General features: G+C 50.2%; 6 protein-coding genes across 6 annotated transcripts; 3 read left to right on the top strand and 3 right to left on the bottom strand.

Annotated features, from left to right (window-relative positions):
- Positions 1-170: 170 nt before the first annotated feature.
- Positions 171-5905, bottom strand: Aspvir_001137 (putative RNA binding protein Jsn1; the record flags this gene model as incomplete). Its single annotated transcript, XM_043266265.1, has 3 exons — positions 171-1253; positions 2302-5590; positions 5667-5905. 3 exons carry the CDS (start codon positions 5903-5905, stop codon positions 171-173), a joined length of 4611 nt encoding a protein of 1536 aa, XP_043122200.1.
- A 2507-nt stretch (positions 5906-8412) lies between these two features.
- On the top strand, positions 8413-10705 carry Aspvir_001136 (putative signal transducer; the record flags this gene model as incomplete). The annotated part of the gene is made up of 2 exons (XM_043266264.1): positions 8413-10237; positions 10296-10705. 2 exons carry the CDS (start codon positions 8413-8415, stop codon positions 10703-10705), a joined length of 2235 nt encoding a protein of 744 aa, XP_043122199.1.
- Positions 10706-14850: 4145 nt separating this feature from the next.
- Positions 14851-16127, top strand: Aspvir_001135 (uncharacterized protein; the record flags this gene model as incomplete). The annotated part of the gene is made up of 3 exons (XM_043266263.1): positions 14851-15056; positions 15209-15268; positions 15389-16127. 3 exons carry the CDS (start codon positions 14851-14853, stop codon positions 16125-16127), a joined length of 1005 nt encoding a protein of 334 aa, XP_043122198.1.
- Positions 16128-17091: 964 nt separating this feature from the next.
- On the bottom strand, positions 17092-17471 carry Aspvir_001134 (uncharacterized protein; the record flags this gene model as incomplete). The annotated part of the gene is made up of 2 exons (XM_043266262.1): positions 17092-17187; positions 17268-17471. The coding sequence occupies 2 exons, from the start codon at positions 17469-17471 to the stop codon at positions 17092-17094; spliced, it is 300 nt and encodes a 99-aa protein (XP_043122197.1).
- A 4478-nt stretch (positions 17472-21949) lies between these two features.
- Aspvir_001133 (uncharacterized protein) lies at positions 21950-22373 on the top strand (the record flags this gene model as incomplete). The annotated part of the gene is made up of 2 exons (XM_043266261.1): positions 21950-21993; positions 22100-22373. The coding sequence occupies 2 exons, from the start codon at positions 21950-21952 to the stop codon at positions 22371-22373; spliced, it is 318 nt and encodes a 105-aa protein (XP_043122196.1).
- A 1271-nt stretch (positions 22374-23644) lies between these two features.
- Positions 23645-25420, bottom strand: Aspvir_001132 (asparagine--tRNA ligase DED81; the record flags this gene model as incomplete). The annotated part of the gene is made up of 2 exons (XM_043266260.1): positions 23645-23771; positions 23823-25420. 2 exons carry the CDS (start codon positions 25418-25420, stop codon positions 23645-23647), a joined length of 1725 nt encoding a protein of 574 aa, XP_043122195.1.
- Positions 25421-27261: the final 1841 nt, after the last annotated feature.

Raw genomic sequence — 27261 nt, 5'->3', positions numbered from 1 at the left:
CTACAGGCGTCTCGGGCGTTGGAACTGTCTTACCAAATTGTCAGATTCAGTGCATCATGGACAATCCGAAGCTGCTGTTTCGTATGCCAGATGGACCTTGAGATCATGGTAGCTACACAAGACGTGTACAAGCGTATTGAATGCCTCATCTCTTAGAAGTAAATAAAACCTTAGGCTTCAACCCACCAGTCTCCTGAATTGAAATTCAAAGCTTCATTCCCACAGGCCCACCAACCGGCAGTCAAATTACGCGCGAATACTTCTAACGCAGAGTACGCCACGCAAGTATCGCCCGTCGTCGGGCCAGCCGCTGACCTCGTGAAGAATACCTGCTCAAAAATCTCCTTGAGATTTGGCTTTCGAGAATGCACATCCGGGACGCCGGCGATGACCCTTCGCGTAATAGCATCAGCGGCATCAGACGGCCGATCCACTCTCCTTCCAATAACAAGGATCTCATACGGCTTCCGCCATAGCCCGTCCAGCGGCGTGATCGGCTCGCCCTTCGTCGTCGTCTTGATCCACACCCATTCTTCGTGCACGGACAACCCTGCTCCCTTGATGGCATCGTATGCAGCTCTACGTGCCTTTGGCGCGTTAGTTATCCAGATCGCCGCGATGGATAGCCGCTCCGGGTTATCCGATAGATGGATCTTCAGAATATCCCCTATGGGCTTAGACAGTAAGCCCATGACAGAATATGCCTGTGTCTGATAATGACCGCTGCGACGAACGGAGCGGTTCGACCATGGCGGGTCGAGGAGGATCAAGTTGAATTTGCGGTCCGGAGATAGACCCGGAATAGGGCCCTTGCTCGCCTCCTCCTCTGCTGATAACGGCAGCGAGCACAGCAAGAACGTAGACAATGGCGGCACGAAGAAGACATGCCGACGCGCCGTCGTTACATCGCAGTGCTCGGGTTCGGCCTCCACCTTGCAGCGGACATCCAGCAACGCTTGCGTCGAAGACGTATTCCTAACCACGACGTTGCAAAGTTCCGACATGGATTCGAACATATTCAATCCCGGCGACAGGATAACCGGCGGGCTGGTAGGAGCAGACACACCCAGCGCATCGTCCGCTGAGCACCCATCCTCGCACGATGACGTTCTGCTCCAAGGTCCGTCTCGTTTTCTCTTCAGCTGAGTCTCTTCATCTCGGACCTTTCTCACGCGACACCAGTCTGCAGTGTCCGAGTGGGCCCCGCTAATCTCCTGCAAAGCCCCCCGAACCAGAGGCTCAATGACCTCGGTCTGAAAGGCTCGTTCAGAGACCGGAATTCTACTGAGAACTCTAGCCCTTGCAGCATCCGACTTTGGCTCCGTAGATACTGTATACGGCTTCTCTAGGGGGCTTGAAGATAAGAGATGACGTTTCCTGTGGTTAACTATCCTGGCAGGGTAGGGATTGCACAGTGTGGCTCCCCACTGCACCGGTGAAAGTTCCTGTGCGGACGCAATAGACGTCGGGATATCGATCAAGAAGATTGTTTTTTCTGCATTTTGGTAGAGGATGGAGTGTTGTGGCATCATCCCATGGTGGTATCAGCTGGTTGTGGTAACCATGTGAGATGGTTAAAAGTGTTGTTGGAAGGGGAATCCGGCGACTACGCAAAATTTATCGCTTTACAGAGGCCCCGACCAGTCATCGTTATCAGCAGCACCAAATTGCAGGCTGTCACCATTAATAGAAAACAAATATGGAATTATACTGCATGCAGCGATGGATCTTAAAAGTGTGCCTTGATAGCGGCATAACCTGGTGCATCTTACTTGCTGTACAGGCGTTACAATTCTATACATGAGATCACTCATGACTGCGCGTCACACATTCAAAAACTTATAAAAAACCCTATATAAGCCCTCTGCCTCTGAGTGAGGCGTGGCGTCAGAGCTCTCAAGGCAAGCAGCGGCAGTAGCCACCGCCGATGAAACTATATTTGACAAAACTGATCATGACCGCACCGTATGCTTGGATGACTGTCGTGATGTCAAGGCTCGTTGACCGAGTATGAGACCAGTATTCTCAAGCAGATACGAACTGCAAGACTTTTCCACGTGTCGTTCCTCTTCCCCCCCCCCCGAGACGTGCCAGCGTCAGTCTAGGTATGTAGGGTCGTTTCGCTCCAGAAAAGCAGGTATTCCGTTTTTGATTTATGCTGAAAACAAGCGGGAAGAGATAAATTTGTACAAGGCGTAGACTTTCATCACAAAGTTGGTTCAGAGCGTCGAACATGCAAAATCAACGCTAAGCAACACAGTTAGGTCATGCACCATATCAACCATTCCGAGATGAACTTACACGTCCGCGACGTCCCCCAGCCGACTGTCCAGGGGCCTGAGGTGTTTGCGAATAGAATTGAGGAGGATACTGATACATCTGGGGCGTGCCCATGACAGGGCTGAACTGTTGAGGAGCAAAGGCCTGCTGGTTCAGCAACTGAGCGGGTGTTCCAGGCATAGGAACAGACTGCCGAAGACCATCCACGGACGGTGTTCCGGCTGGGTAGCCAAAGCTGGGGTTACCCAGAGCAGGATAAAGACCACCGGGCGAGACGCCCCGAGATTGGGCGGCTAGGTAAGCTTGATACTGCAGCTGTTGCTGAGTGAGGGGCATCAGGGGATCCTGGACAAACCCAGCACCGTTCATACCAGCAAGTCCATTGAGAGAGTTGACTGCACCTGCGGGGCTCATGCCATTGACAGCATTGATCGAGTAAGGGTCGAATGGCGTAGCGCTTGGTTGCTGCTCAGAAATGGATCTTGTGTTGTCCATGTTTTGAGCAAGAAGACCGGGCGCGAACTGTCCATTATACTGCCTATCCATGGTCGATTGCGCTTGCCGAGAAGTGGGACGATGCTGCTTATTTTCAGAATGACCTGAATGTTCACGCCCGTGATGATTGTCCCGAGCGCCTCCACGTGAAGACAGTCCAACCTCATCCATGAGGCGCTTGTAGCCTTGGTTGGGAGTCGCCTTCAATTTTGTGAGCACCTTTGCCACATTCTTCACGACATCCGCGCGCATTGACTCGTCGAAGAAAGGCGTGGTCAAGACTTTGAAGATCAGTGTGGCTCCAGAAGTCTGGTCACTCAAGATCTTCTCCAAGACCTCGTCCCCAGGGCTGAAGAACAATGCCCTTAAAACGATTTCGCGAGCCTCGGGCTCGTTGCGCTGATTAATCACTTTGAGCACGGTCAGGTAAGCGACCTTGTGAGTGCACAAATGGACCAGATGAGGAACAAGTCGTGGAGCAAGTACGGTACGGCGACGAGGGAACGTGCAGGTGTCCAGGAACCAAGTTAGCAGCAAGGCGCCGTTTGCATTTGTCGCGAGCTGTACGCTCTGAAGGGCAATGGCAGCCGCAAGCATCCGTTGCTGTTCTTTTGAGGCGTGGTGGCTTTCGAGACAGGCTCGCATGGCTCGAGCGCCGAAGCGTCCCTGAGCGATCTCCCACATACGGCTTAGCATGGTCTCGAAAATGAAGTCATTGTACGGAGCGCCGAAACGTAGGCAACATTGTAAGACGTAATTGCCGTATTGGTCAAGGAAAAGCGGCACTGTGTAGGGGCGAAGAGCATCAACAATCATGTTCATCTGCGTGGGTGTCTTGGCGACATCGATGATCTTCTGAGCAGCCCAGGTACCATTCTTGTGAACACCTATCTCAGCGAAATGAGGAGCAATGGGAACGAGCATCTGTTCTTTAGTCTGCTCTGAGCAGAACTCAAAGAGTTTCTGGACAACAGTATTGCCCAGATAATCGGAAGACAGTTCCGCAATCTCCGGGAGCATTGCGACTGCGGTTTCCTCAATCTCCTGAATTGAACAAGCGCCGTTGTCGATCCTCTTGCGGATGTCTCGAAGACGTGGAGCATCAAACATCCTGGTCTGGCTGGGTTCAGGAATAGGGGGGATCTCGTCTTCAAAAGCTTGATATGCGATGGCTCGCTGAATAGCAGCAGTGATGTTGAGTGTATCATCATCGGCAGCGCCAAACTCCTTGACTATCTGGATCATTTCCAGTTGAAGGTCGCGTAGGGCAGGAATTTGGGGCGCAGACGTGCCCAGAGCGTCAGACTTGTCCAGGCCGTCGGAAACACCAGACTTGAAATTTGGATCAGGAGTGGGTGAAGATTGCACGCCGTTAGCTCCAGGGGTGCCAGATGCAGAGCTGCCAGGAACTTTGGCATAGCCGATCCGAACGGGGCCTGCCCCTGGAAAGATCTCCTTGCCGTTAAGCAACGATTTGGCTTGCACGGCACTTTCCAGGCGTTCAAAGTTGACAAAGCCGCAGTTCTTGTGCGTCAGAACACGAGTAGACTCTATCTTGCCATACATGCCAAAGATCGCCTCCAGCGAGGTGACAGTCGTGGAAACTGGGATACTGCCAATCCACAAGGCTCGCGTGGGCCCATCTTGGTTGCTTTCATCAGTGGTCTCTCCACTCGCGCGAAGACCCAAATTTTGGCCACCATTACCTCCAAGATTCATCATCTGTACGGCTTCGGATAGCTCATCGTATTCACCGGTCTCGGCGATATGAAGATCGGCGGCGCTGAAGCTGTTCTCGAGGCGAGACGGAGTGGCAAGATAGTTGCGAATTGAAGATCTCTGGGGAGGAGCTTCTAACACACCGGCCGTTCTTGCTCGCGGTCGGTTGACCGAGGCATGGTTGGCGAATGCTTGCACAGCGAGATTATGTTGATGAATCTGGGCCTGGGTCGCAGCCAGTTGAGCAGCTGTCGCTGCGGCAGAAGGGGTCACGGTGCCAGAGGGGATTTGAGAATAGCGAGTGGCATACTCAAGATCCTCATCGTCTGCGTATTTCTCCTTGGCATTGACAGAATAAGACCGGAATCGGTTGTTATTTTTCATCATAGCCAGTTCAGCAAGCAGTGGCGGCAACGCAGATGCCTGTTGCTGTTGTTCTTGTTGCTGCAGGAGAACATCGACAGAGGGCCTTACAAGGTTGGCTCGTGCTTGTTGGGGGGTCTCCGCGAGTCCCAAGTAGTCCAAAGTCTTCACATCGGTATCCGCGAGACCGTCTCTCGAAAATGAGGATTGGCTGGGTGATGCAGGACCCTCCGAAGACCGGATACTCGTCAGAGTGGTCGCTCGATCACGCGCACTCGACCAGTTCGTGGAGAACAAAGAAGGCCCAAAAGGACTGGATGATGCAAGGTAATTTGTCCTCTGCGGCATTGAGCCAGCTCGGAGACGCGAGAGGGTGCCTGGATTGCTTGCACCGACAGTAGTTGCGGCCCTTGCGCCTGCGTCGATGCCAGACACGCCGGGAGGACGGAAGGGGCTTGTGGATGGTGTAGGCCGAGAGGTTTGAGATACGAATGTTTGTTGAAGGTTTGCTTCGTTCAAAACGCCAACAGGCGAAAAACGCGAAGGAACTGTGCCAGCTCTGGCACGCCTGGAGGGACCATTAATCGATCCGGTAGTCGTAGGTATCAAGTCAGGAAACCCTTCCTGGCTAGGAGACTCGGGGATATTTTCGCGCAACGGGGTGGAGTGGCCACTAGTAGGGGGGCCCCAAATACTCGGCGAAACGCCTTCTTCCGCTTGAATTTCTCGCGCACTAAGTACAGAGAAGAAGGATGATCAATACAGAGCACAAGTCGTAAGCATGAGGGCCCGAAATTTTGGCAACTTACCGTTTCGAGTATAAGCGAGCGCCAAGCTCGTGAGAAGGGGATCCAGCCCCTAGCCTTGCGCCTCCAATTGATCCCCCTGCGCTACCAAGACCATTTGCAGCCCCAAATGCAGATTTGACAGCGGCAGATGCGGACAAGTCGCTAGGGGAACTGCGCCCCGTAGAAGTTCCAGACATCGGTTGGGAGGTTGGGATATAATTGAGGTTCATGTGACCCTCCGGTCGAGAGACAGGTAGCATTATATATTATGACCCTCCACCTCAAGAAGGCGACTGCTTTTTCCAAGATGCAAAGCCGGTAATATTCGTAGCCAAAAATGTACCGGAGTGACTGAGTATGACGGGAAGTGATTTCTCAGTTGGGGATCTGAGTCGAAGGAACCATGGGGCACAACGTAAAGTTTCGGATACTCGTACAGATACTGACAAAGGCCGTCGTTGATCCTGGTGAAGTAACAAGATCGACAATTGACCGGCAGAGCGAATGGGTTAGCTCAAATTGAACACGCTGGAGAACGTTGTCCGTGGCGGGGTCAGATTTGGGGTGCTTTTGTCGCAGGAGAGATTCGTAAGCTTCGCACAGTAGCCGAATGTTCGGAGAACGAGACAATATACGCGATGAATATCAATATGGCTCAAATGTAGCCGTCTATAAAATGCGTAGACGACAGCAGCTTCTAACCGACGGATGTCTTGGAGAGCCAAGCTGCCACGGTTTGCTGATATATTAGGTGGTCGGATTTAAGATCTATCACTGCGTCGCTCTAGAGAACGCCCCGGAAGGACTGTGAAGAAACAAAAATGTCGCTCAAGCTATAACCGGCCGAGTGAGTGAGGTAAAGAAGAAGCGACGATTGAAACGAATCCGAAAGGGACGAGGTGGCTGGAAACGAGGTGCGCGGCTGCGCAGAGAGGCAACGCCAAAATAAAGAGAGGATGAAGGGTAGAGAAATGACAGGCGACAAGCGGTCACTAAATAAATCCTTAAGATGGAAAAGATTATTTAAGAAGAGAATATAGAAATGAACTCAGGAGAGAGAGAAGAAATTAGATGGAGAGAAGAAGGAGGCACAAGTAGTAGATGATAGAGGATTGATGGATTTGGCCTGTTGAGTGAGAGGATTGAGGAAGCGAAGAACTTGGGTCGAGGAACCGAAAAGGGAAGTTTGCTTGGTTTGATTTGGTTAGGTTCCTGAGGTACCAACTAAGTTGCCGGATCCCGGAGATGTCATGTCAATAGGAATTCCCAGTTGACTGTTGACAGATAGGTATTGTCCCTTTTTAGCATGATCTACTACCGCTGCGACTGTTTATTAATTGTTCCGATAGTTAACCACTGTTAACCGACTGTGATTTTTCAAAATGTCCGACTCGAAAGCAGTTCATTGATCCGAATTGGATCAAGAGAACTGAACTCGAGATCCTCGATYGACTTTTGACCCACTACGAGGATGGGAACTGCTAGCCAACATCCGGCCTTCCGCTTTGTATGATTTGGTCTTATGGCTCGATTTTGTTCTCTTCTACCAAGTACTCAGTATAGAATTACCTACAACCAGGTAGATTTGCTGGTCACGTCGTGTTATCAGCGTCTTATTTAACTGAAACTCATCAGAACTTGTTATATGTAAGAATTGGTCTGATACTGAATGTTCACATAATGGGATTATCCCCTTACACTTACTTATCGGCTCATAGCCATGGATGACTGTCTCTCTCTCAAGCCACTACATTCATAGACCAGTAAAACCTGAGGGAGCAGCAGTCACTGGACGATTTATGGTTTGAAACGTCCTAGCCCCCCGCATTCCAGCCATGGTGCGTGATGCGTCTGGCACCCTGTCATGCAGTTGGTTGACGGCCACAAGAAGGACAAGGCCGTAAGGTAAAAAGGACAGGTTCTTGGACCAATCATTACTCCGTACTTCATAGGAGAATTATACCTCAGCGTTTGACAGAGAAGTTTGCTAATCTGCTGAGGCAAAGGGAGTAGTTATGACCCTTGGCAGTGACTCCTCACGCATAGCTAGACAGATTTTCGTTTTCCTAATATGTTGGAGCTCTCTGAATTTCCAACTATACAAGCTGCTTATAACGGCGCTCAACCTAGGCGATTGTGTACATGTACCACCATTGGTTAGACTTCCCCGAATACATCTGCACCTTCCTAGATTCACCCATCATAAGCCACAGAGTAGACTGGGGAGGCTTGAGGGATGTTTGGCATCTCGCGTTCGATCTTGGAGCTAGATATCTATATCACGCATGTTCTACTGCAACAAGCAGGAAATATGAAACGATATAGCTTGGAGGATTGTAGGAGAGACACAATTCTTACCAGTCGTTATCATACGTATACCCGACAGATCGTAGGGAGAAGCAAAGTAGGTAAGGTAGGTAGATAGTGAGTGTGGTGTTCCAGTCGACTTGAGGGCATATATGTATGCCTTACGGCCTGAGGCAGTCCGCCGCCACCAACGCACCGCCTTGGATGAACTTTCTACGATCGCCTACCTCTCTAGAAAGCTAGATAGCTCCAGCCATTGCCTGATACGAGCATTCCATCTCTTCTTCAATACAACTTTCTTGTGCAGGTGTTTTCGCTTGCGAATTATTGTTTCCTTAATGTCCGCGAGTCAAATAGAGCTAATGTCATCCACGTGATACTGCACGTCTTACGCAGGCAAGGTCCTCACAAATCCACGATTCATTGCACCCTTCTGGCAGTCAACCCTCGGAGCTACAGTATGGCAGACGACAAGGAAACACCCGCGGAAGGAGAGGTGGTGGAATCCCTCATTCAGGGACGCGCAAGACGAAGTACAGCAGGGCGCCATCTGTCCGCCCTTCTGAACGCGGAAGCAGACGACGAGCTCGCGCTCCTGTTCGAGGAAGTAGACGATGACAACGAATTTTCAATTAACGAAGAGGAAGAAGCAGGAGAAGAGGATGACCTGGCTTTGGAATCATCCTCTGATGACGATGAAGACCAAGGCCCGAATGTCCGCGGCGATGATCTCGAAGGCGAGAAGGAGATCGAAAAGGAAGCCAAGGCCGACCGACAGAAACGCAGAGCACGCGAAGATCTACGACTGAAGCTGGCCCGGAAAAAAGTCAAGATCGACCCCTCCGCCGTCTCCGCAGTACCTGCCCCTCGACCCAAGAAGAAATCGGAACGTATCTCGTGGCTTCCCATGGTTGAAGATGGGCCTACGCGGTCGTCCTCGCGTCGCCAGACGATGCAGAACAAACAACTTACACATGCGCGGCTCAAGGATAGCGAGGAGAAGCGTATCCGGCTCATCGCGACTATGGAAGAAGCTGCTAAGAGGAAAGCGCATCTGAAACCGAAGGCGATGACGCAGGCGGACCGTCTAGCAGAAGCTGAAAGGGTGGAAAGATTGAATAGCAAGAGTCTGAGTCGATGGGAGGAGATGGAGAAAAGGAAGGCCGAGGAGAGACGGGCCAAGATCGAGGCGCTACAGAATCGTCGTCTGGAGGGACCCGTCATATCTTACTGGAGCGGCATCGCTACATGGGTCAATGGCCGCTTGACGCGTGTGGGCAAAGTTGACATTACGCCGAAACCTGAGAAGGAGGAGACTACACGCAAGAAAAGCAAGAAGACGGAGAAGGAAGAGAAGAGTACGGCCGAGAAGCCTGCTCAGAGCACTCCTGCGGTGCCTGCTACTTCGCAGACCGCTTCTCTAGAAGCCTCTACTCCTCAAGGAACACCTGCTCAAGAAGATTCTGCGAAGGCTCCCCAGAAAGCAGAGGAGACAATATCCATTCCTCAGGAGCAAGACACAGAAAAAGCCACGACGACATCTGAGCCTACGCAGGCCACCTCCGCCCCAGAAAATTCTACAATCCCAGAGGGCTCTGCAGCTACAGCAGAATCTACAAAACCCGTCCCACCAGCTGAATCAACACCAGCGCCCGTTGAGGCAAACACAGAGAAGCCTCCTGATTCAGAGCTGCCAAAAATAGAGACAGGCACGTCTAAAGAACCAGTGGAAGTCGAAAGTAAAACTACTGGTGAGGCCCCACAGGAAAACGAGACGGCAGCAGCTGGCACAAAACTGCCGGGCGAAGCACCGAAGGATCCGACACAGTCTGCGGCGCAAGTACCGGAAGAGAGACCCGCGCCGAATCCCGACCTGTCGAAACCGGAGGAACTGCCGTCGGGAGTCCAGCCGGATGGTTCTTCTAAGACAACGGATGCTGAGGGGCCCACGAACGAGAAACCCTCGTCCGAATCTAAAGTGACCCCTTCTGCTACTTCTCCGCCAGCCACCCAAGTTCCTGCTGCCGCGCCTACGCAGACAGGCCAGCAAGAGGAACCAAAAGCGTCGGCATCAACCGAGCAGGAGCAAGTAGCGCCTGAGATACATGTGGATCAGCCTGCTTTCTCGAGTGACGGCGCACCACAACCCCAAATCCCCGGTCCGCCTCCGGTGGTCAAGCAAACGGGACGATGTCTGACGATTCTCGAGAATTTTGATGAGGAGACTGCGCAGAGTCGCGAGTTTAGCATTTATTTCAATTCCAAAAAGCCTCCCCGACTGACCAGTACGTGCACTTCCTCAGAGCCACTCCGTCTAGATGGCCAAGCTGACTTATTGTCTAGAAATCTCCTCGTCTCTCTGTGTTATCACGTCTCTTCCTTCACGTTTTCGAGATCCCGAGACCTCCCTCCCTTTTGCCAACGCATATGCTTATCGCGAAATCCGACGGACCGTTGCCCAAAAGTCTGCCTGGAGTCCCATGCTAGGCTGTTATGTTGGTCCTGTCGGTGTTGCGGCGCGTGGAGTTCCAGCGAGATTCCTCAATCCTGACGCCCCAAGTGAAACCCAAGAGAGCGAGAAGAACGATGGCAAAGACAATGAGGAAGGACCTGCATCTGCTGCTCCTGGGAAGCCGGAGGGTGAGATAAAGACTTCCGGGGGTGTTTCCAATCCGCCTGCGCCAGCTGCTCCTGCTACACCAACACCTGTGGCAGCGGGTGGCGTGGATCCAATGGACATTGATAAGCCTTGATAAGGCTCCCTACCACTTGGGCAGTGCCCATTTGACTGGGTACGCCTTTTTTCTGTATGATAGGTCGTGTAGATTAGATACCCAGATGAGTTTACTTTACCTTTAATGCTTAGGTGTTTGACATTGCGGTCCATATCTGCTTACCAGGATAATTGCGCTGTTGTACATCCTCTACAGATTTCGAAGCCGATCAACCAATTCAACCCCGGTAAGCCATCACCGGCGATTGGATTACACCATCCCACCTTTAGATGAGATGCCCAAGATAGACATTACCTCACCCATGCACGAAGTTAGCTCAATTCCATCCCTTGCATCACATCACATATCACATCATTATGCCATTGTATATTCTCACCAGGAAAAAGGATGATGCCATTCCCTAGTCCCCGTGTAAACCTCAAGACGGTCCACGGTAGTGGCAAACCTTGATCTGTCCTGTCCTTGGGCTAGTCGACGGAAGGCAACAGCTCCTGAGCCCTGTCCCGTTCCGCAGCCGCGTAAGGATTGAGGGAGGTAAAATGCATGTGAAAAATGGAAGATACCTAAAGCTACGTTTTCTCCCGGAGGTTGCAATTTGGACAGTAGATTGTATCATTTAGGTCATGGATACGGCTTTTTCATATTGGGATGGAGGACCTTGGCTTCTGTGTGCTGCGTGCATGTCTGGGATAATAATTAGCAAGGTACGGGGGACGGAGTACCTTGATGTCGATTTCAGCTGTCTGGATTAGGCAAGTTGGCTCGTTGCCTACCGTACCTTACTTGGGAGCTGTGCAGGTCATGGGCAGATAATTTCCCCTCAGTGTTAGTGCTATTCGCTCTTCGCGTCTTCTACTAGTAGTAGCTGTGTCCTGTGCGTAAATCATAATGTAATTCCCTAAGTACCTGGGTAGAAAACGGCGCAGGGAGAGTCGCACAACGTCCACTGCACTGTCTCACGAGAGGAATATTCGGGTTATGTACTCCGTATCCAGTAGGACATTGCATCGCGGATTCGATGGACGGAGACAGCAGAATTCAATAATGGGGCTGTGTCCAGTGCTCATCGCACAGGATTGCATGCTTGTAACGAGGAAGCACGACGCAGGAGGCCTCGACCTTGATAGTGAGGCTGTCGGTCGTCTGCATGAGAGATTTATCTGTAGTACTGAACTTGCCGCCCTCGGGGGTATTTTGTCTCGCCTTCTTCCTTAGTAGACTGACGGGTAGTGCTTGTGAAGGGTAGATCTACTTTGCTTAGTCAAATGTATGGTACGTTTTCCCGCAATGACATGGATGTTGATCATTGGAGCTGGGAGCTTGGAACTGGAGCCTGGAGTTGTATCTGTGCACCATCATTTGACATTCAGGGCAATGACTGGAGTGCAGAATCAGTCCACCAGGTGAGTGAGTTGTTATGGGTATCCAGCAAGACGTGTCATAGAATCATGGCGAACTGAGTGATTGCAAAATTTGTCGACCATGGGGTAATGGATGACGGAATAAATGATGCACCTAGAGCCTAGAAGGTACTCTTTGTCTATTTTCCATGATTGGTATTATTGTTGTCGGTGTGGCCCACAGTATTCTTCAGGCCTCTGCTCCTCGACATACGGGTTTCTGATGTTATCAGAGATTAGAGGGGTATTGTCGATCCCGCCCATACCTAAGCCTATTCCGTTATCCATTTAATACAAGTGATCTCTTTGTATTCCTCTCAAGCGACCAATAGGACAGAAATTTGCCCCAGACCGCTCACTAGAGGGTCTGGTAATTCCATCAAGATCACTCATAAATTTCGAGACATAAGATACAGTGTGTCTCCCGGGTACTGAGGCCGCGATCATCAGCTCAGACATCGGCCACACTTCCATTGATTGATGCTATATGGCATGAATGATTGGATGTCACAACCGCCGATCCATCAAAATGGCTGCCAGAAAAGAAAATCGGGATATGGTCCATCTTTATGCACGTACGTAAAGCAATACGATTTTTTCTACCAGGCTACAACGTGCTCTCAATCTATGGACACAACCTCATCCGGAAGGAGTTGTCTAGACCCCTCGACCGCTCCAGGTGGGGAGCGGGAGTTCGCCCTTTGCAGTCAACCGTCAACAACCGTGTCGCCGATTATGGACGCCCGAACACTGCCAGAGTGTCTGTGCCAGTGAGTACGCCAGGACTGGGCTGATCTGGCGTTGACCTGGCAGTCTCATTGACTCCCATGTCATCAAGGTGAGGGGCATGATTGGATTGGATTGTTATCTTGATTCCCAGTCCCGATAATCGTGGCTCTGTCGGTTAACAGAAAATTGCCAGACGACCGGAAGGGCGAAAAAGGAATAGATAGGTTCAAGGGTCATGGCTTTATCGGTGATCTAGCCTAGATTATCTAGGTGGGAATAGAATGAAGAATGATCAGCCGTTTTCATCTTATCTTGACCCCTCTATCAGTGAGAGAAGATACTTGCTCGGTGCCGCGGGGTATCCGGATGTCTGATGAATATAAGAGCATTGAGATCCCTCGCTGAACTGAGTCTTACGATCGACTACGGATCGAATCCCCAAAATTAGCAACTTAGAACCAGAGAACGAGATATTGCGGATCTTGCAGCATTTGCACATCACATCTGCCCGCCAAACCTACCCCATTCCGCATCCGACGGAGACGGTTAGATCATCATCTTCAGTGGTGAGGTAAGATATTACCATTAGTTATAGTATTATGATATCTATTATTATTATTATTATTTCGTTACTACCCTGTTGCCTGAAAATGTTCATAATGTACTCATGGATTGCGCGTTACAATTGATACCTCAGGCATCTGCATCCGTTCTAGACCCTTGTTTCCATGATAATAATAATGTTGATGATGATGGCGTGACTCGCCTCTCGTCTGTTGACAAAGGACAAGACATCAGCCATCGGTCCCATCATCAATTGTTATTATTATTGGATACTGGGGGAAATCTTGAAGACATATTGTGGAAATCTGTTCTGGAAAGGACCAACAGGCTAACGAGTTGCGTGCATCATGCTTTCTCCATGTAGCGGGACTGCTGGACAGAAGTTCTAGAATTTCCCTCGGCGCTGAGACCGGCTTCCAATTATACCTCCTCCTTCGTCCTCAGATACCACCTTTTCTGGGTCTACGGACGGGCTATCTACAGGGTACTCTCAATCCTTCAGCATACATAATCACCTTCGTTTCGTCCATCTTGACTTCCGATCGACTCGACTTAATTTCATCTTTATTCTTATCAAAGCACATCCATCCACTCGTCCATAGTTATCGTCGACCCTTGCTTTTGCCGTGGCTTACAGCATCCCTGTCTCATTCCCGGCTGTTGATCTCCGAGCGATTTTCGTTTTCTGTATATCGTCAGCTGCCCGATATCCAATTATCCACCCACTATCAAGCAGATCTCGTCATTCAATTGCACGTGCTTTGTTGACCAATCCCAGACCTCAAGGTCGAGGATCAAGAAGAAAACAAGGATTGCATCAAAAAAGATCATTAACGTCTTCACTGGTATGTATGCTTGTCTCCTGTTGCCCTTTGTGACAGCCATATCTGCATCCTGTACATCATTCTCCCCTTATCTTCCCCCATTCAGAAGCTTGTGATAACGGCCAACCTACCTGCCCACTGCCGCTTGGTGCAACTGAACTGTGACCTATCTAACCATTTATGTGTCACTGCAGTCACGCGTTGCAGTCCCAAGCAAAAGCTTATCGCTGTTGTTATCTCAACCGGCCCGGGAATTTCGTGGATAATCACGCTACACATAGCTGTTTATCGGACGGAGGCCTGTATTTCCCTCAGCATTCCTCTGACAGACATCATCTGCCTGAAAACAGGGACAAAAAAAAGGCGCAAAGAAAAGGGGAAAGGACATTACAAAATTCTCCGCAAGGCTGCAGCAATAAACACAACCGGGTACGACAGTCTGAGACAATTGATCGATCCAATTGCGTATCCTCGTCGCAAATCCCTCATACTTAGTCCCTCCCTTAGGGGATAAGCTCGTGCTCCACACCTGCTCCAGGTCTCTAGTCCATTGGGAAGAGGGCGTCCGCTCGGCGCAAGGTACCATTGGCAGACTATCTCTATCTAAATAGAATTGGACCGAGTATATACATCCTCACCGCCATCCATGACTCAATCGAACTCCCATCTTCATCATCGACGCACTCCCTCCTCTAATGGCTCGAAAGTGAGAACCTCGCGACCGGCGCTACATCGGAAAGGCACATATTCTGTGAATCATTCCATCTCGAAGCTAGGCTCTGGGCAGGTCAGGCCTCCGGAGCCCGAGAGCGACCATCAGCCCGACATGGCGGCCAGCTTTTTGAATTTCTGGTATGTTGTTGACCGTTCGTTATCTTCTCTTGAAATAGAGAGATATGAGGGAACCCGTCTGCGCTTGGATCTCTCCCAATTGGTCCATTCCGACCTTATCATTGCTGCCCATCCTTGCATACCTTGAACATCAAAGCTAATCAACTTGGCAGTGCCATGTGCGAGAGACAGATCACAGTGCCGGATAATTCTCTTCTCTATTGCAGTGAAAGGTATGCATACTCCTTTTCTCTTATCTCTTATGTCTCTCTTTGTCTTAGCACCCATTGTGGCCTTATAAGCCCTCAGTCTCCTCTGGTTAATGACCATCTGCTCACACTACTTATCTGCAGCTGCCGTCGTAAAGACTCGCACAAGCCGCTTTCCGCGTCCTTCCCCTCCAGTGGCTCGACACCCTACTCGAGGTCCCCGCCCACCTCTCCTCTGGGTTCTTTTCGAACGATTGTTGCCCCGATGACACCCACCAAGGTCCCCGCCAAATCCACCACGGCCACCGGGATACCCACAGACTTCCATGATTCCAAGGTAGATCAGGACCCCTCCGAATGGAAGCCGGTAATACCTGCGGCTCATGGCAGTACGGGGTCGCTGGCGTCGACGGAGGCCTGGCATTATCTTTCTCAATTCCACGGCAGCGAACCGTCGTTCCCGAGGCGTCGCCACGGTGCCGGTCACCGCAGCTCGGCCAGTTTATCCATGCTCATGAGCGCAACGGCTCCTGTTCCGTCTTTGACCCATACTCCATCCACCACGGCATCGTCTTTCAGCAGCACGGCCTCAGACTACATCGGTTATATGCCCGACTCGTCTCATCGTCCGTTGCCTCCTCGCCACAATCCCTACTTTTCCAATGGCGCCGGCGTCACGAAGAGTGTGGAACTTGTGGTGCCTCACGTTGACGCCCCTTCTGTGCATGCCAACGCTGTGGACATGTCCGACACTGGCTCGATCTTTCCTGCCAGCAGCTCCCTCTGGAATGAGAGTTTGGCAGGGAAGACTCCTACCGAAACTGTGACCAAGGCTCCGAGTGCTCTTGATTTGCCTATCATGTTGAAGCAGGAGACTTCGTGAGTGGTCTCTAAAAGTTTGACTGGAAAGTTGCAGCCCTTGCTTTCGGTGCTGTCCAAGGGGCCGCATTTCTTTAATTCTGTTGTGGTACTTCTACCATTGCCTACGAGCAAGTGGAAGACAAGGAAAAATATAGATCCAAAGCTGAGAGCGATACGATGTGATGGCTAGTGGACATGGCGATCTGGTTATTTTGGGGCTTTCGTTCTTTGATTGATCAGCGAAAACTGAATATATTTTAATACCAGGGCTTAAGAGCATGGGCATGAACAGGTTAGATAGAATAAGCAATGACACGCTCCTTGAATGATTCGGATTTCCCCACAACTGTGCATAAGTTAAGCTGCTGTGTACCTCAAGCCTGGAATGTAAACAATGACATTCGCGGTCAGCCGCAATATATATATGTCCCCTTCAACCGAAAAGCAATATAGATAGAAGCTACCTATTTATGACTGTCACAGGTTTCAACCATATATAGCCCACTGCATAGATTACAAGAAATCTCTGTTCAACTGGTTTGACCCAGTCAACTCTGGCACGCAGGGAAGTAAATATGTCCAGTGCATCTTGATGCCTAAGGTATCAGGTGCAGACGCCCAGTGTCAGGTCCTACGTAGTACTGTCTATTACAGAACCAGCACCTCCATGAGACTTGACTTAACAGCCTGAGTATCAGTTGCAATGCTACACAGGTACGTGATTGATCTAGGTGGCCAGCTAAAGTCATACTCGGCAATCCTATAGTATGTGAACCTCCAAGCAGTGATTCCACTTACAAGCAGGATATTATCTAACTATACTGGGCAAGCCGCTCGAAAAGGCAACCGGCACCGTATTTCATGGCCTTGGGTACCACGAATCAAATAAGTCATCAAAGTAGAGAATGAAGCTATGTCCAGGAAGAGAGAAAAAAAGAAAAGAAAGAATCCAATATCAACAATCACGAAGACCGACAATGTCGAGATCACTCAGCGTCGCCGTCACCCGTGTATCCGGGCGCTTTGGGTTCCGGTACTTTGAGTTCGATCTCCTCTGAGATGCAGCATGTCCCATCCTTGTACTAGATATATCGTTAGAACGTCGTCGACATTCGGGAGTGAAAGGAAGAGGGAGAGGGAGATGAGATGGAGATGCACTCACTCGTCCAGGACACGATGCAGCGCCGTAGAAGTAGCCCTTGAAGCAGACCGAGTTTCCTTCGTCGTGACCGCTGGGTCCACCGTAGAAGACTGGGCTACTCTTTGTGCTTGGGTTTGGGACTGGCGCGGGAGCGGGAGCAGCGATGATGTGCGAGGCGAAGAGGGTCGCGGCCGCGAGGCAGATTGTGGAAAGGTGGAATTGCATTGTGGTGATGGTTTGGTTTGGTTTGGATGAGATGCTTTGATGGGTATCTAGGACAGTAATCCAGTATTCAGGAGGATGGTATATCGTTACGCAGGCGGATGGGTGTGCGCGCGGCTACCTCTCTACTTATACCAGCATGCTCCAGAAAGGAAGCAAGGGATTTGTTGAGATGAGGATTGCTGAGCATCTTGATACGGTTATCCTGGTTCATTGTCTGGGGATATCATTGGCTGTGGTTTCCTATGGCGAGGGTTAGGAATGCTTGGATGTCTTGTGTTTTGTTTTGCTGATGAGCGGCTATGTACTAGGTTCATGAAGGGGAAGGGCGGAGTTGTTTTCGATGGAATGTGACGTTGCTAGGGGATCAAGGAGAGCTTGAGCGCGTTCGAATGAAGGCGATTCCCTCCAGTAAGGTCAGCAAGGTACGATCTGAGGAGAGACATTACAGCAGAGACCAGTAGTTCGAAGTATCAAGGTGGTTCATACTTCATTATTGTCTTTGACTGAAAACAATTAGCAATGCATACAATGATCTCCAACCATGTGCCATGTGTCATACTCTTGCTTTTCGTCCAAATCGATATGCTCATATTAACAAGGTAAACAATCTTATACTGTGATGGACGCGGTAGACGACGCTACATGGATGGTGATCTGAAATATATATCTATATCGGGACCGCCACTTTATGTATCCAGATTCGCATATTTATAGAGCGGCATAACCCATAGTTGATCCTGACCCCTCAACAATTCAAGTGACAATTACTTCGTGTTGATGAAAATATCTCAAAAGACCTGATTCAGCAACATATGGTGGTTAGTCGAGATGTCGCGTGCCCATAATGATTCGCAATACTGCACATGACGAATTGGGGCTTCCGGAAAAAACATCCGGACAAGCAATTGGATCAAAGGTCCTCACAGCCTCAACCCACTTGGATCTAGGAATATCCAATGAACTGGCCCGTAGCTCTGCCCCTAGATTCATCCAATTGCGGAAAGTCAAAGCAAATCCTCACGAGAGTCCTTGGAAGAGGGCTATCCTCAGCTTGTTGGTTAATCAAGGACATGAACGAGCAGCTCACTTTTACGGGCCAAAGAACGAGCTCTAAGCGGTCAGTAATGGGTTTGTCGTCCGTTAAGTAATGCTCATTCTCAGCGGACCAGTTTCATCAAGAAAGAAGCCACGCAGCAGCAGCACATATTGTATTCGTAGGCAGTGGCAGATGTACGAGGTAACTACGTCAAGATCCAGACGGCCTAGGACATCCGAGCTATTTTTCCCCCCTCCCCAAGCCGTCCTGAGTACCGTGAGTTTGATTCGCGCAGAATATCGAGTGCAGCACCATTCTTGCCTTGCCCAAGTCTCTGCGCAAGGGTTCGATCCGCTAACTCGCTTACAGCAATGGCTTCGCACGAGCCGCACCTCCTATCAGCGACGAACTTCGTTGCAAATTCCCAACGACTGCATCATTCCTGCCCCCTGGAACAGTAGTCCTAGCCAGAAACTGCTGCATCATGAAGACTGCCTGTTGGATGAGTTTTTGGTTCACTCTGGCGACCAGGCGTCAAGTGGAGCCGCAGCATGGCCTCAGGATCTAGGTATTTTCCATCGCCTATAAGGGTCCGGCTGGCGCCAATTGGCTCTTGTCCTGGACTTTTCTCCCCTTTTCTTCCTCTTTCGCTTCTAGCAGGCTTCTGATACCCGTCGGAAAACACGAGAACTGGCCCGCATATTTTTCTCTGATGGAAAATACTGATTCCCCGCTTCATTCTCTCCCCAAAATGAGCCGTATTGGTCATAGAGAACAATAGAGCTGTCCTAAATCACCTTCCGAAGCCGTCTTGAGTCTGTCTGGGAAATTCAGAAGCGAGAAAATCGACCTGAATGAACTAAAGTGAGACGAGAGCCGATCTGATGCCAGGATGGATTTTATAATCCCCTCCCTAAAGGCCTATCCCGGGTCCATGAAGCAGACACGAAGCGAAGTATTGTCGAATCCGGGAGCTAGCAGTCGATGAGTCAGTCAACTGCAGCCACCAATATGTTCAGTAGCCACAAGTCCTCAGACGTCGTTCCAACCTCGAGTCATACGATACGATGCGTCATCTCATGATACGTTTTGTTCACAAGATATGCGGAGTCAACCTCAGGTCAACGAAGGCATGCTTTGACCTTTCAATGCAACATGCACTTGGCAACCAAGCGACCGATCTCGCTCCTCGACCGTGAATTCAACTATCGACGTTGTCATACCCATTTGCGGAAGCGGAAGGGCAGAAAGGATCAAACGCAGTAGTCGAGACTTGACATTCTCGTAGCAGCACCATCCGGACCACGCGTTCTTTTCATGGCTTTGCAAAACGCATATCGCTGTCAAATTTCGAAGCTTGGCCTCAGAGTTGCGTTGTATTCAATCCTGCATTGTGCATGAAGATTATCATTGATGCATCGGTACGCCCCTGAGGTGACTACACCGCTGGCATGCAAAGCTAGGACTTCCGAGACATGAAAGATCTCGTCCTCCATGAACAGCCCCTTCCTTGAATTTCATTTATCTTGTCCCTGCAGGCTGTTTTGATGGTCTTTGATACCATGAAAGACCGTGAAGCGTCCGAGAGATAATATTATCTCTCGTATCGATCGACACAGAACGAAAGATGTGGCACGCCCGCGAGGCTTCCCGCATGGATTGAAGAGAAATAGCGGAAATTGCAGAGATGAAAATGACATGGCTGTATGCTTGAGCTGGTCTCCAACGGCAGTTCCGAATTACCACCCTCCGGCCACTTTGTATATCTTTACGCGGTCAAATGCTCCCCTGAAGCAACATCCACCGGACATGTCCGGTTGTATAATTGATCTGATATGTCATTCAATGAATGTGTCTCCTCCTGATCATGGCTCACGACGGTCACCGAATATTATCCCAACTGAGGCGTGGCCCACGTTGTGATGGCGATCACTTAGGTAACCTTCATCCAGTGTGAAGGAAAAGAGGCAAGGGACGCGTTTAGACTGCTATCGTGCCTTCCCTTTCTCTGCGCCATCCATGCTTGCAATATAAACAATCCAGAGACACGCAGTGTTGTGGTCTGAGCTAGCAGCATTTCACCGCAGCAAGGTATATTCCGGTCTATCAGCTTGCAAGAGCCTGAGCACTGATGTTGAGCGGTATCTTTGTGCACCCGAAGAGCATAGCAACAGACTGTCTCGGGACACGAACATGAGCGACCGGGCGATCGAAAGGCAAGATCGACGCGGCTTCGAGCAAACAGGGGTATTTCCGGCAGTTGTTTTCGGAGGATGTCGCTTGACCTGAGCTCTGAACATTCCCACGAGACTGTAGGTGGCAACATTCGCACAAAAAGTCCATCTCTCCCTGTCGTCTCCTTTCTTAGCGGCAATCTGCTGTGGTGACAGGGTCGGTTAAGCTCTCCCAGCCTAGCCCTGATGGCAGCAGGTGATGATTGTGCACACAGCTGGAGACTGACTTACATCTCCAAAATAACTGAAAAGGACCAGATGATGAAGGAGAGCAAGCAATCCAATTTGTGACTTGCTGTCTTGCTGGCTGGCCTAAATTGATGGGTAGCGGAGACTGACCGGACCATAAGATTGGCTGGTAGGGATTGCCGAGCGGTATAGGCATGGACTAGCTGAAGAGGAAGTACATTCTCGCAGCGAGGTATTTCTGTTGACAGGATCTGGTGAAAGCTTCAATCACATCTAGATCTACGTGAGATAATCACTTCACAGCTTCAGGTGGCATAATCAGGGAGAGATTGGATTATGAAATATGGGCTTGCACAGAGCAAAGTGTTCTTGTTCCTTTCTGGACTCTCCATGGAGGAAGAAGGGACCCATATCCAATAATCCATATCATACATTCGCGCAATAGCGTACTTTTGGTTCACGGCGAGTCAAGGAAACCCCAGCCTCCAAAAGCTTTGGTAATGTTCCAGACCTTTCCGCGGGGGTAACTTTTGGCTGCTTGCCCTCACCATGGATACTGGCTAAGATATACCTTTTTCCTTCCTGTCATTCTAAGCTCACCCGGCGCCATTTACGCCTTATCGGGTTTCTACAGTCTGTCTGACCACAGTGGAGAGAGGGAGGACTAGTCTTCACTCTTGATCTCTGTCAATGGTTCGATTGCGTTGGCGAACACCAATCATTCAGTCTTAACTCAGCGCTTGGCTCAGCTGAACCTGTCACAGACTGACTCAGTGGTCCACGAGAGAAGAGGGGTGATCGCCTTCTCGCAAACATTAATACTTTGACACCTCGACAAACATCCGAGTCCTGGGAATCCTTGTAGGCCCCTGAACGTTGTCGCAAAGCCATTCAACCTATTCTTGTTTAGACCTCTTCACATTGAGAGACTGCCAAACGCCGTGGCACACATACAACAGAGCCAGAGCGTTGTACACGACAGATAAAAGAGGGTTGTTTATAAGAGAAAACTCAACGGCATGGAGCATCAAAACAAGGGAACACGAGAAAATGGAGAGCAAAGGTGGGAGGCTCAGCTCTTTCAATCATCCAATATCCGTTCCTATTCATAAATGTCATACCTACTTGAGCCACGCTTTATGGGGTTGCTAAAAGTTGACTGATATTAGGCAAGATCCCAGCGCTCACCGTCGCCAGCAGCTTGAGCTCGAAGCTGCCATCGCACAATCTCAGTCCCAGGACGGACGCGTCGAGGACAAGGAATATTATACAAACTTCCTTGAGCAGCTTCTGGGATTGGTTCGTCACGGCGACCAGGCAACTGTTTCTCGCATGGTATCTGTCATCCGTTCTGGGGCTTCCCAGGAAGAAATCCTCAAAACGTTATCCGAAATTTCGAACAACAACCGTCACGGTCAAGAGGGGAACAGAGGTAACAGCTGATATGATTCAGTGACGGGAGGCCTGAACTCAAGTGGCGTGCTCTTGTCTATTTAGAGAGCAGTTTTCCTTGTGCTTATCTTTACTGTTGTCGCTCTCGCTCTTCGTGAAATCGAACCTACTGTGGTCACTGTTCACAAACCCGTCATAGTGAGGACGTTCAAATCTGAGAACACTCCCCTGAAGTATTCTGTGTGTGCTGAACCTGTGAGAAATGATATCCATTGGTCTTTGGGACTCCTGACCTTTTGTTGACTGATACGATACACAAACCGGTGGAACATATGGCTGTCCGTTCAGTCGATACCTATCAATCTTCTCTCCTATCAGATAACGTTGCCGAATGCGGTTCCCCGAGTGTTTCGTTCTAATCATTTATCTCACTGACGCCAGACGCTGGAGACCCATGCGCCCCTATGTATGCAGCCTGACACGACTGGTAATGCATCACTCGTATGCGTACCATTTGGCTGGGATATGAGGTTTGGATCTGAAGTACGTGGCAGCCATCTGAGGCGAATGGGGCGAATTGCCAATCACCAGCAAAAACAAAAGCTCATAACTCTCCAAATGAGCGCCGCTCGTAGTGCACCTGTATCCTTAACTTCCGCTGGGACTCTGGCGGCTCCTACTAACAGTATGCGATGGAAAGGGACAAGAGTTTGAGAAGTCTATCTCAGTACTGAGTCTTGGGGAGCCTGCCGCTGGAAAGCATACCCCTTCATGTAGATAGTGCCTTATAGGGTACCGCTCAATGATCATACTGGGCAAAGTCAAAGGAATATCCAGCGTTGTACTATAATGCCTGTTGCGTAAGTGCCGTTGCCAGGGAAGTCCGGTCTCAACGCGCTTCCTATCTTTCGTGATGTTTTCCTTCAGGTGCAGCTGCTAAAGTTGTTACCATCTGGATGGTTGAGGACGAATGGGATCGGCTCGCGTTAGCTTTATCAGGTGGCTCATGGCGATTGCTCTCCAAATACAGGAGGTGCCTCGTTACAGGAGTTCTAAATGGTCTAGTGAATGTTGTGGGAACAGAGTGGCATGCTATTACTGAACCACACCTGAGGTTGAAGTGTAAGGTAGGTCTACGGCAATGAGTAAGCTGGACGGTTGCAAACACATCTTGGAGAATAGAGGTTTATCATGACTAGGCCTTAGAATTTCAGTTCGGAGATGACAATGACAAATCGATCCTGCGTCTAGAAGATGCGACTGATATCAAAATGAGATTCATAAAAATGTTCTGATAGGTCTATGGGGAGTCGTGTATAATATCAAGGTGTGCAACGACCGGTGAAACGGGGATACAGAGAGCAGTCTCTGACTGTGTAGCGGGCACACAACCAAGCGAGGAAGCGCTCGAGACCGAGACCGTACCCACCGTGGGGGGATGTGCCGTACCTAACGCACTGATTAGACACATTCTCTGACTTGAGCGGGAGATAAACTTACTTTCTCTGATCGGTGTACCAGTAGTACGGGGCGGGATCCATTCCCTCGTGCTTGTAGGCAGCCATCAGTTCGTCCCAGTCGTCCATTCTCATACTGCCGCCGACAATCTCGCCGACACCGGGCATGAGGACGTCCACACTCTCGGTGACGCGGCGGTCTTCGGGATCCTTCTTCATGTAGAAGGCCTTGATCTCGGCGGGGAAATGGGTCAGGAAGATGGGCTGGTTGATGATGTCGGTCATCTTGCGCTCGGCAGCTTCGGCGATATCGTCACCGAACTGGTGGGGCTTGCCCTCCTCATTGGGGATGTCATGTTCGACCAGCCACTGAATGGCGTCGGCGTACTTCATGCGGCGGAAGGGGCGACTGGGGGGCTTGAAGTCGGGGTTGAGCTGCTTGATGAGGGCAGCGGTGGCCGGGTCGGCGAGGGTCAACTCAATGACCCGGCAGATGACGTCTTCGAGGTGGTCGAGCAGGTCGGTGAAGGTGATAAAGTCGAGCTCTGCCTCGATATGGGTGTACTCAGACAGATGGCGACGGGTGAGGGACTTTTCGGCGCGGAAGGAAGGGCAGACACAGAAAACGTCACCCAGGGAGGGCAGACAGGTTTCCAGGTAGAGCTGGGAGGATTGGGTGAGGTATGCGTCCTGGCCATAGTAGTCGAATTTGAACAGAGTGCTGCCACCCTCGACTTGCGTCTGCACCATGGCAGGCGGGGTCACTTCCAGCATGCGGTTCTCCTCAAATACCTGGCGGAAAGCCTTGAGGCAGGCGGCGCGCACCTTCATCACGGCCGAGGCGGTCTCCCCACGGAGGACGAGGTGACGGTTGTCGTAGTGGGTTTGCGGGTCGGCATCCTTGGCCACACGGGTGGTGATGGCCTCCTTGTCACCGGCAGCGCGGCCAATAACGGTGAAGAAGTCCGCATGCAGTTCCCGGTCGTTGGGCGCATGCTGCTTGGGAGGCACCGCGCGCATCTCGCCGTGGATGGCCATGGAGGTTTCGAGGGTGAGAGTCATGGCGTCGTAGGTCTTTGTCAGGTTTCCGGTCAGAACACACTGCAAATAGCCGTAACCGTCACTAAGAGTCAGGAAGATCACATCCTTCTGGGCGCGCAGGCGATGAACTCGCCCGAGCACACGGACACGAGTACCTGGAGTTTGTGTTTCGGGGGATCCAAGCTTGACGATAGCCGGGTCGGTGACATCCAGGCGAATTCGCACGGGCTTGGGCAAAGAGGAATCTTCTGTAATGACAACTTTCTTGGCCTCCTCTAGAACCTTTTGACGCTTTTCGGCTTCCTGCTTCTCACGAATGGCCAATTCCTGCTCCTTGGCTGCCTTCTTCTTCCGCTGCTCGACGATGCTGAGAGCCTTCTTCGTGGCCGACTTGGTCGCTGGCTTCCACTCCAACTTCGCGGCAGGGTCGACGTTCTCGCCTGGGGCATCTGTCTGAGACTTGCGCATCAAGTACTGATTGCCCTCGGCGGGGGGGTGTTGGAGGTATGCATGGACAAGAGTCTTGTAGGGAGCCGATTCAGAACCGGTCGCGGTCGAATCGTCCCGGCCGACGTCCTCGTCGATGTAGATTGTGGCCATTTTGCAATCTGATTGTTTTTGTTCAGTTAGATTAGAAAAACGATCTGGAGAAAAAAAGCCCTCAATTGTTTGAGTTGTTTGTGAAATCATGCCAGCTCAATCACCGCCCTCATTTGGGTGAGTCACAAAATGCAACCGCAGGGACGGAAGATAAGGAATTTAGTGCACCGCGAGGGATTGTTTGAAAGAAATTGGAATGTACTCACGAGATATATATTTCTCAGATTGGTCAAATGGGATCATCTATACCACACACACCGAGTCCCTCCAGAGAGAAGAGCAAAGAAAACCGCACAATGTCTGGGGATTTCTCTACTGCGGGACTTTTTGGAGGGGTAATTTTTATTGCGATGATAACGGACACCTCCACGTTGGCCTCAGGCACCAACTCCTCCTAATATGGCAAATTGACATGCCTAAGGTACCTCACAGGTAGGAGTCGGATGGCTCTCTTCACATTCGTTCGACTCGATTAATGCCTCGAAACAATTTCTATATGCCCCTAGACTAGATATTGGATGACTTTCAAAGAGAGTATATGTTCGATGGCTACTTCAATAGCGAACTATGGCATCAGGAAGGATTATCTCGTATTTCTTCTTCTCTTTCCTTTCTCCTTCAGCCGCATTCCGTTCTGACTGGTCTGGACTCTGTATCTGCCATCATATCTCGTTCTTCCTGTATCTAACTAGTTGATTGATTCTAGCGTTTGGACCGTGTTGTGATGCTCGATTTGCTAGATAGTACGTTTCACATTCAGTTCCCTTTTCCCTGCCAAGCCTCAGTGAGCGGAATCCTCTCCTTGCAGCTACTCCTAATAAAGTAATTCCTGATCCTGCAGAGTCCCGGACAGTACCTGATAGATTACCTCTCTATCATAGGCTCTCCTTTCAAGGTTCAGGAACGGAACCGCGTTTCCGCAACAACAAGGCAAGTTGATCTTTGTCCACTGTAAAGGAGACACATCTCAACATCCATTTCTCCCATCACATCTTGGTTGAATCAATTCCACCGTCATTTTGTGTCTGTCAATAGTTTATGGAGTACCCGTACTGACCATCTATCTATCGCTCATCTTTTTCGCCCCAAGTCAGGGACAACAAAAAGCAAATATGCCGGACTTTACTATCTGTGGTCCCGTCATGATTTGCAGATGGGCTCTCAACTATCGAGGATGATTTGAACGTCTTGCCTAACGCGCAAATTGGATCCCTCATGGCTTGGGAGTTGGAAATGTATGTGCGACTGGCAGAGGCTTAAAAGGCTATCATCTTCCCCATTTAAGTTCTGTTCCTTTATTAGCCTCAGATCCATGGATGATTGTGCCGAGGCGCCATGGACTGACATGACCTAACATGTTTACTCCACAAGTTCCCCTATTCTTAGTATGGATAGTACCTTGCATCCCCCTTTTCTAATTGTCTGTCTTTTCCTCACCACTCAAGATATCTCCTGATTCGATGTACGGAGTACATAATTGTTGCTTCTACTCTGTAAATTCAGCCCCATCTGGTCTAAGATTGTTCTGAGAGACTGTGACCCGGTAAAAGAAGGAGATCCACAAAAAATTACTGGTACTAGGTAGATATTCGACAGTTGCTTCAATAATGGCTTGATGGATCATCAGAGAATAATAGAAGGAGACACCAGTCACTTTTGCTCATCTTATTATTTCTCCCCATCATCATCATCACCATCACCACCACCACCAACCCCCCTTTTACCCCATTCCCTTCTGTTATTCTTGTTCATCTCTCTTTCTTGTCATTCATTTACTGTATGCTAATCTACTGCTGTCTTTTCACTGCAGCTCGTTGTAAGTATCTGTCATCTGTCCCTTT

This window comes from Aspergillus viridinutans (genome assembly GCF_018404265.1).
Source record: "Aspergillus viridinutans IFM 47045 DNA, scaffold_1, whole genome shotgun sequence".
NCBI classification, from domain to species: Eukaryota; Fungi; Ascomycota; class Eurotiomycetes; order Eurotiales; family Aspergillaceae; genus Aspergillus; species Aspergillus viridinutans.
Note: the sequence above shows the minus strand (reverse complement) of the source record. Positions and strands in the feature narration are given on the sequence as shown.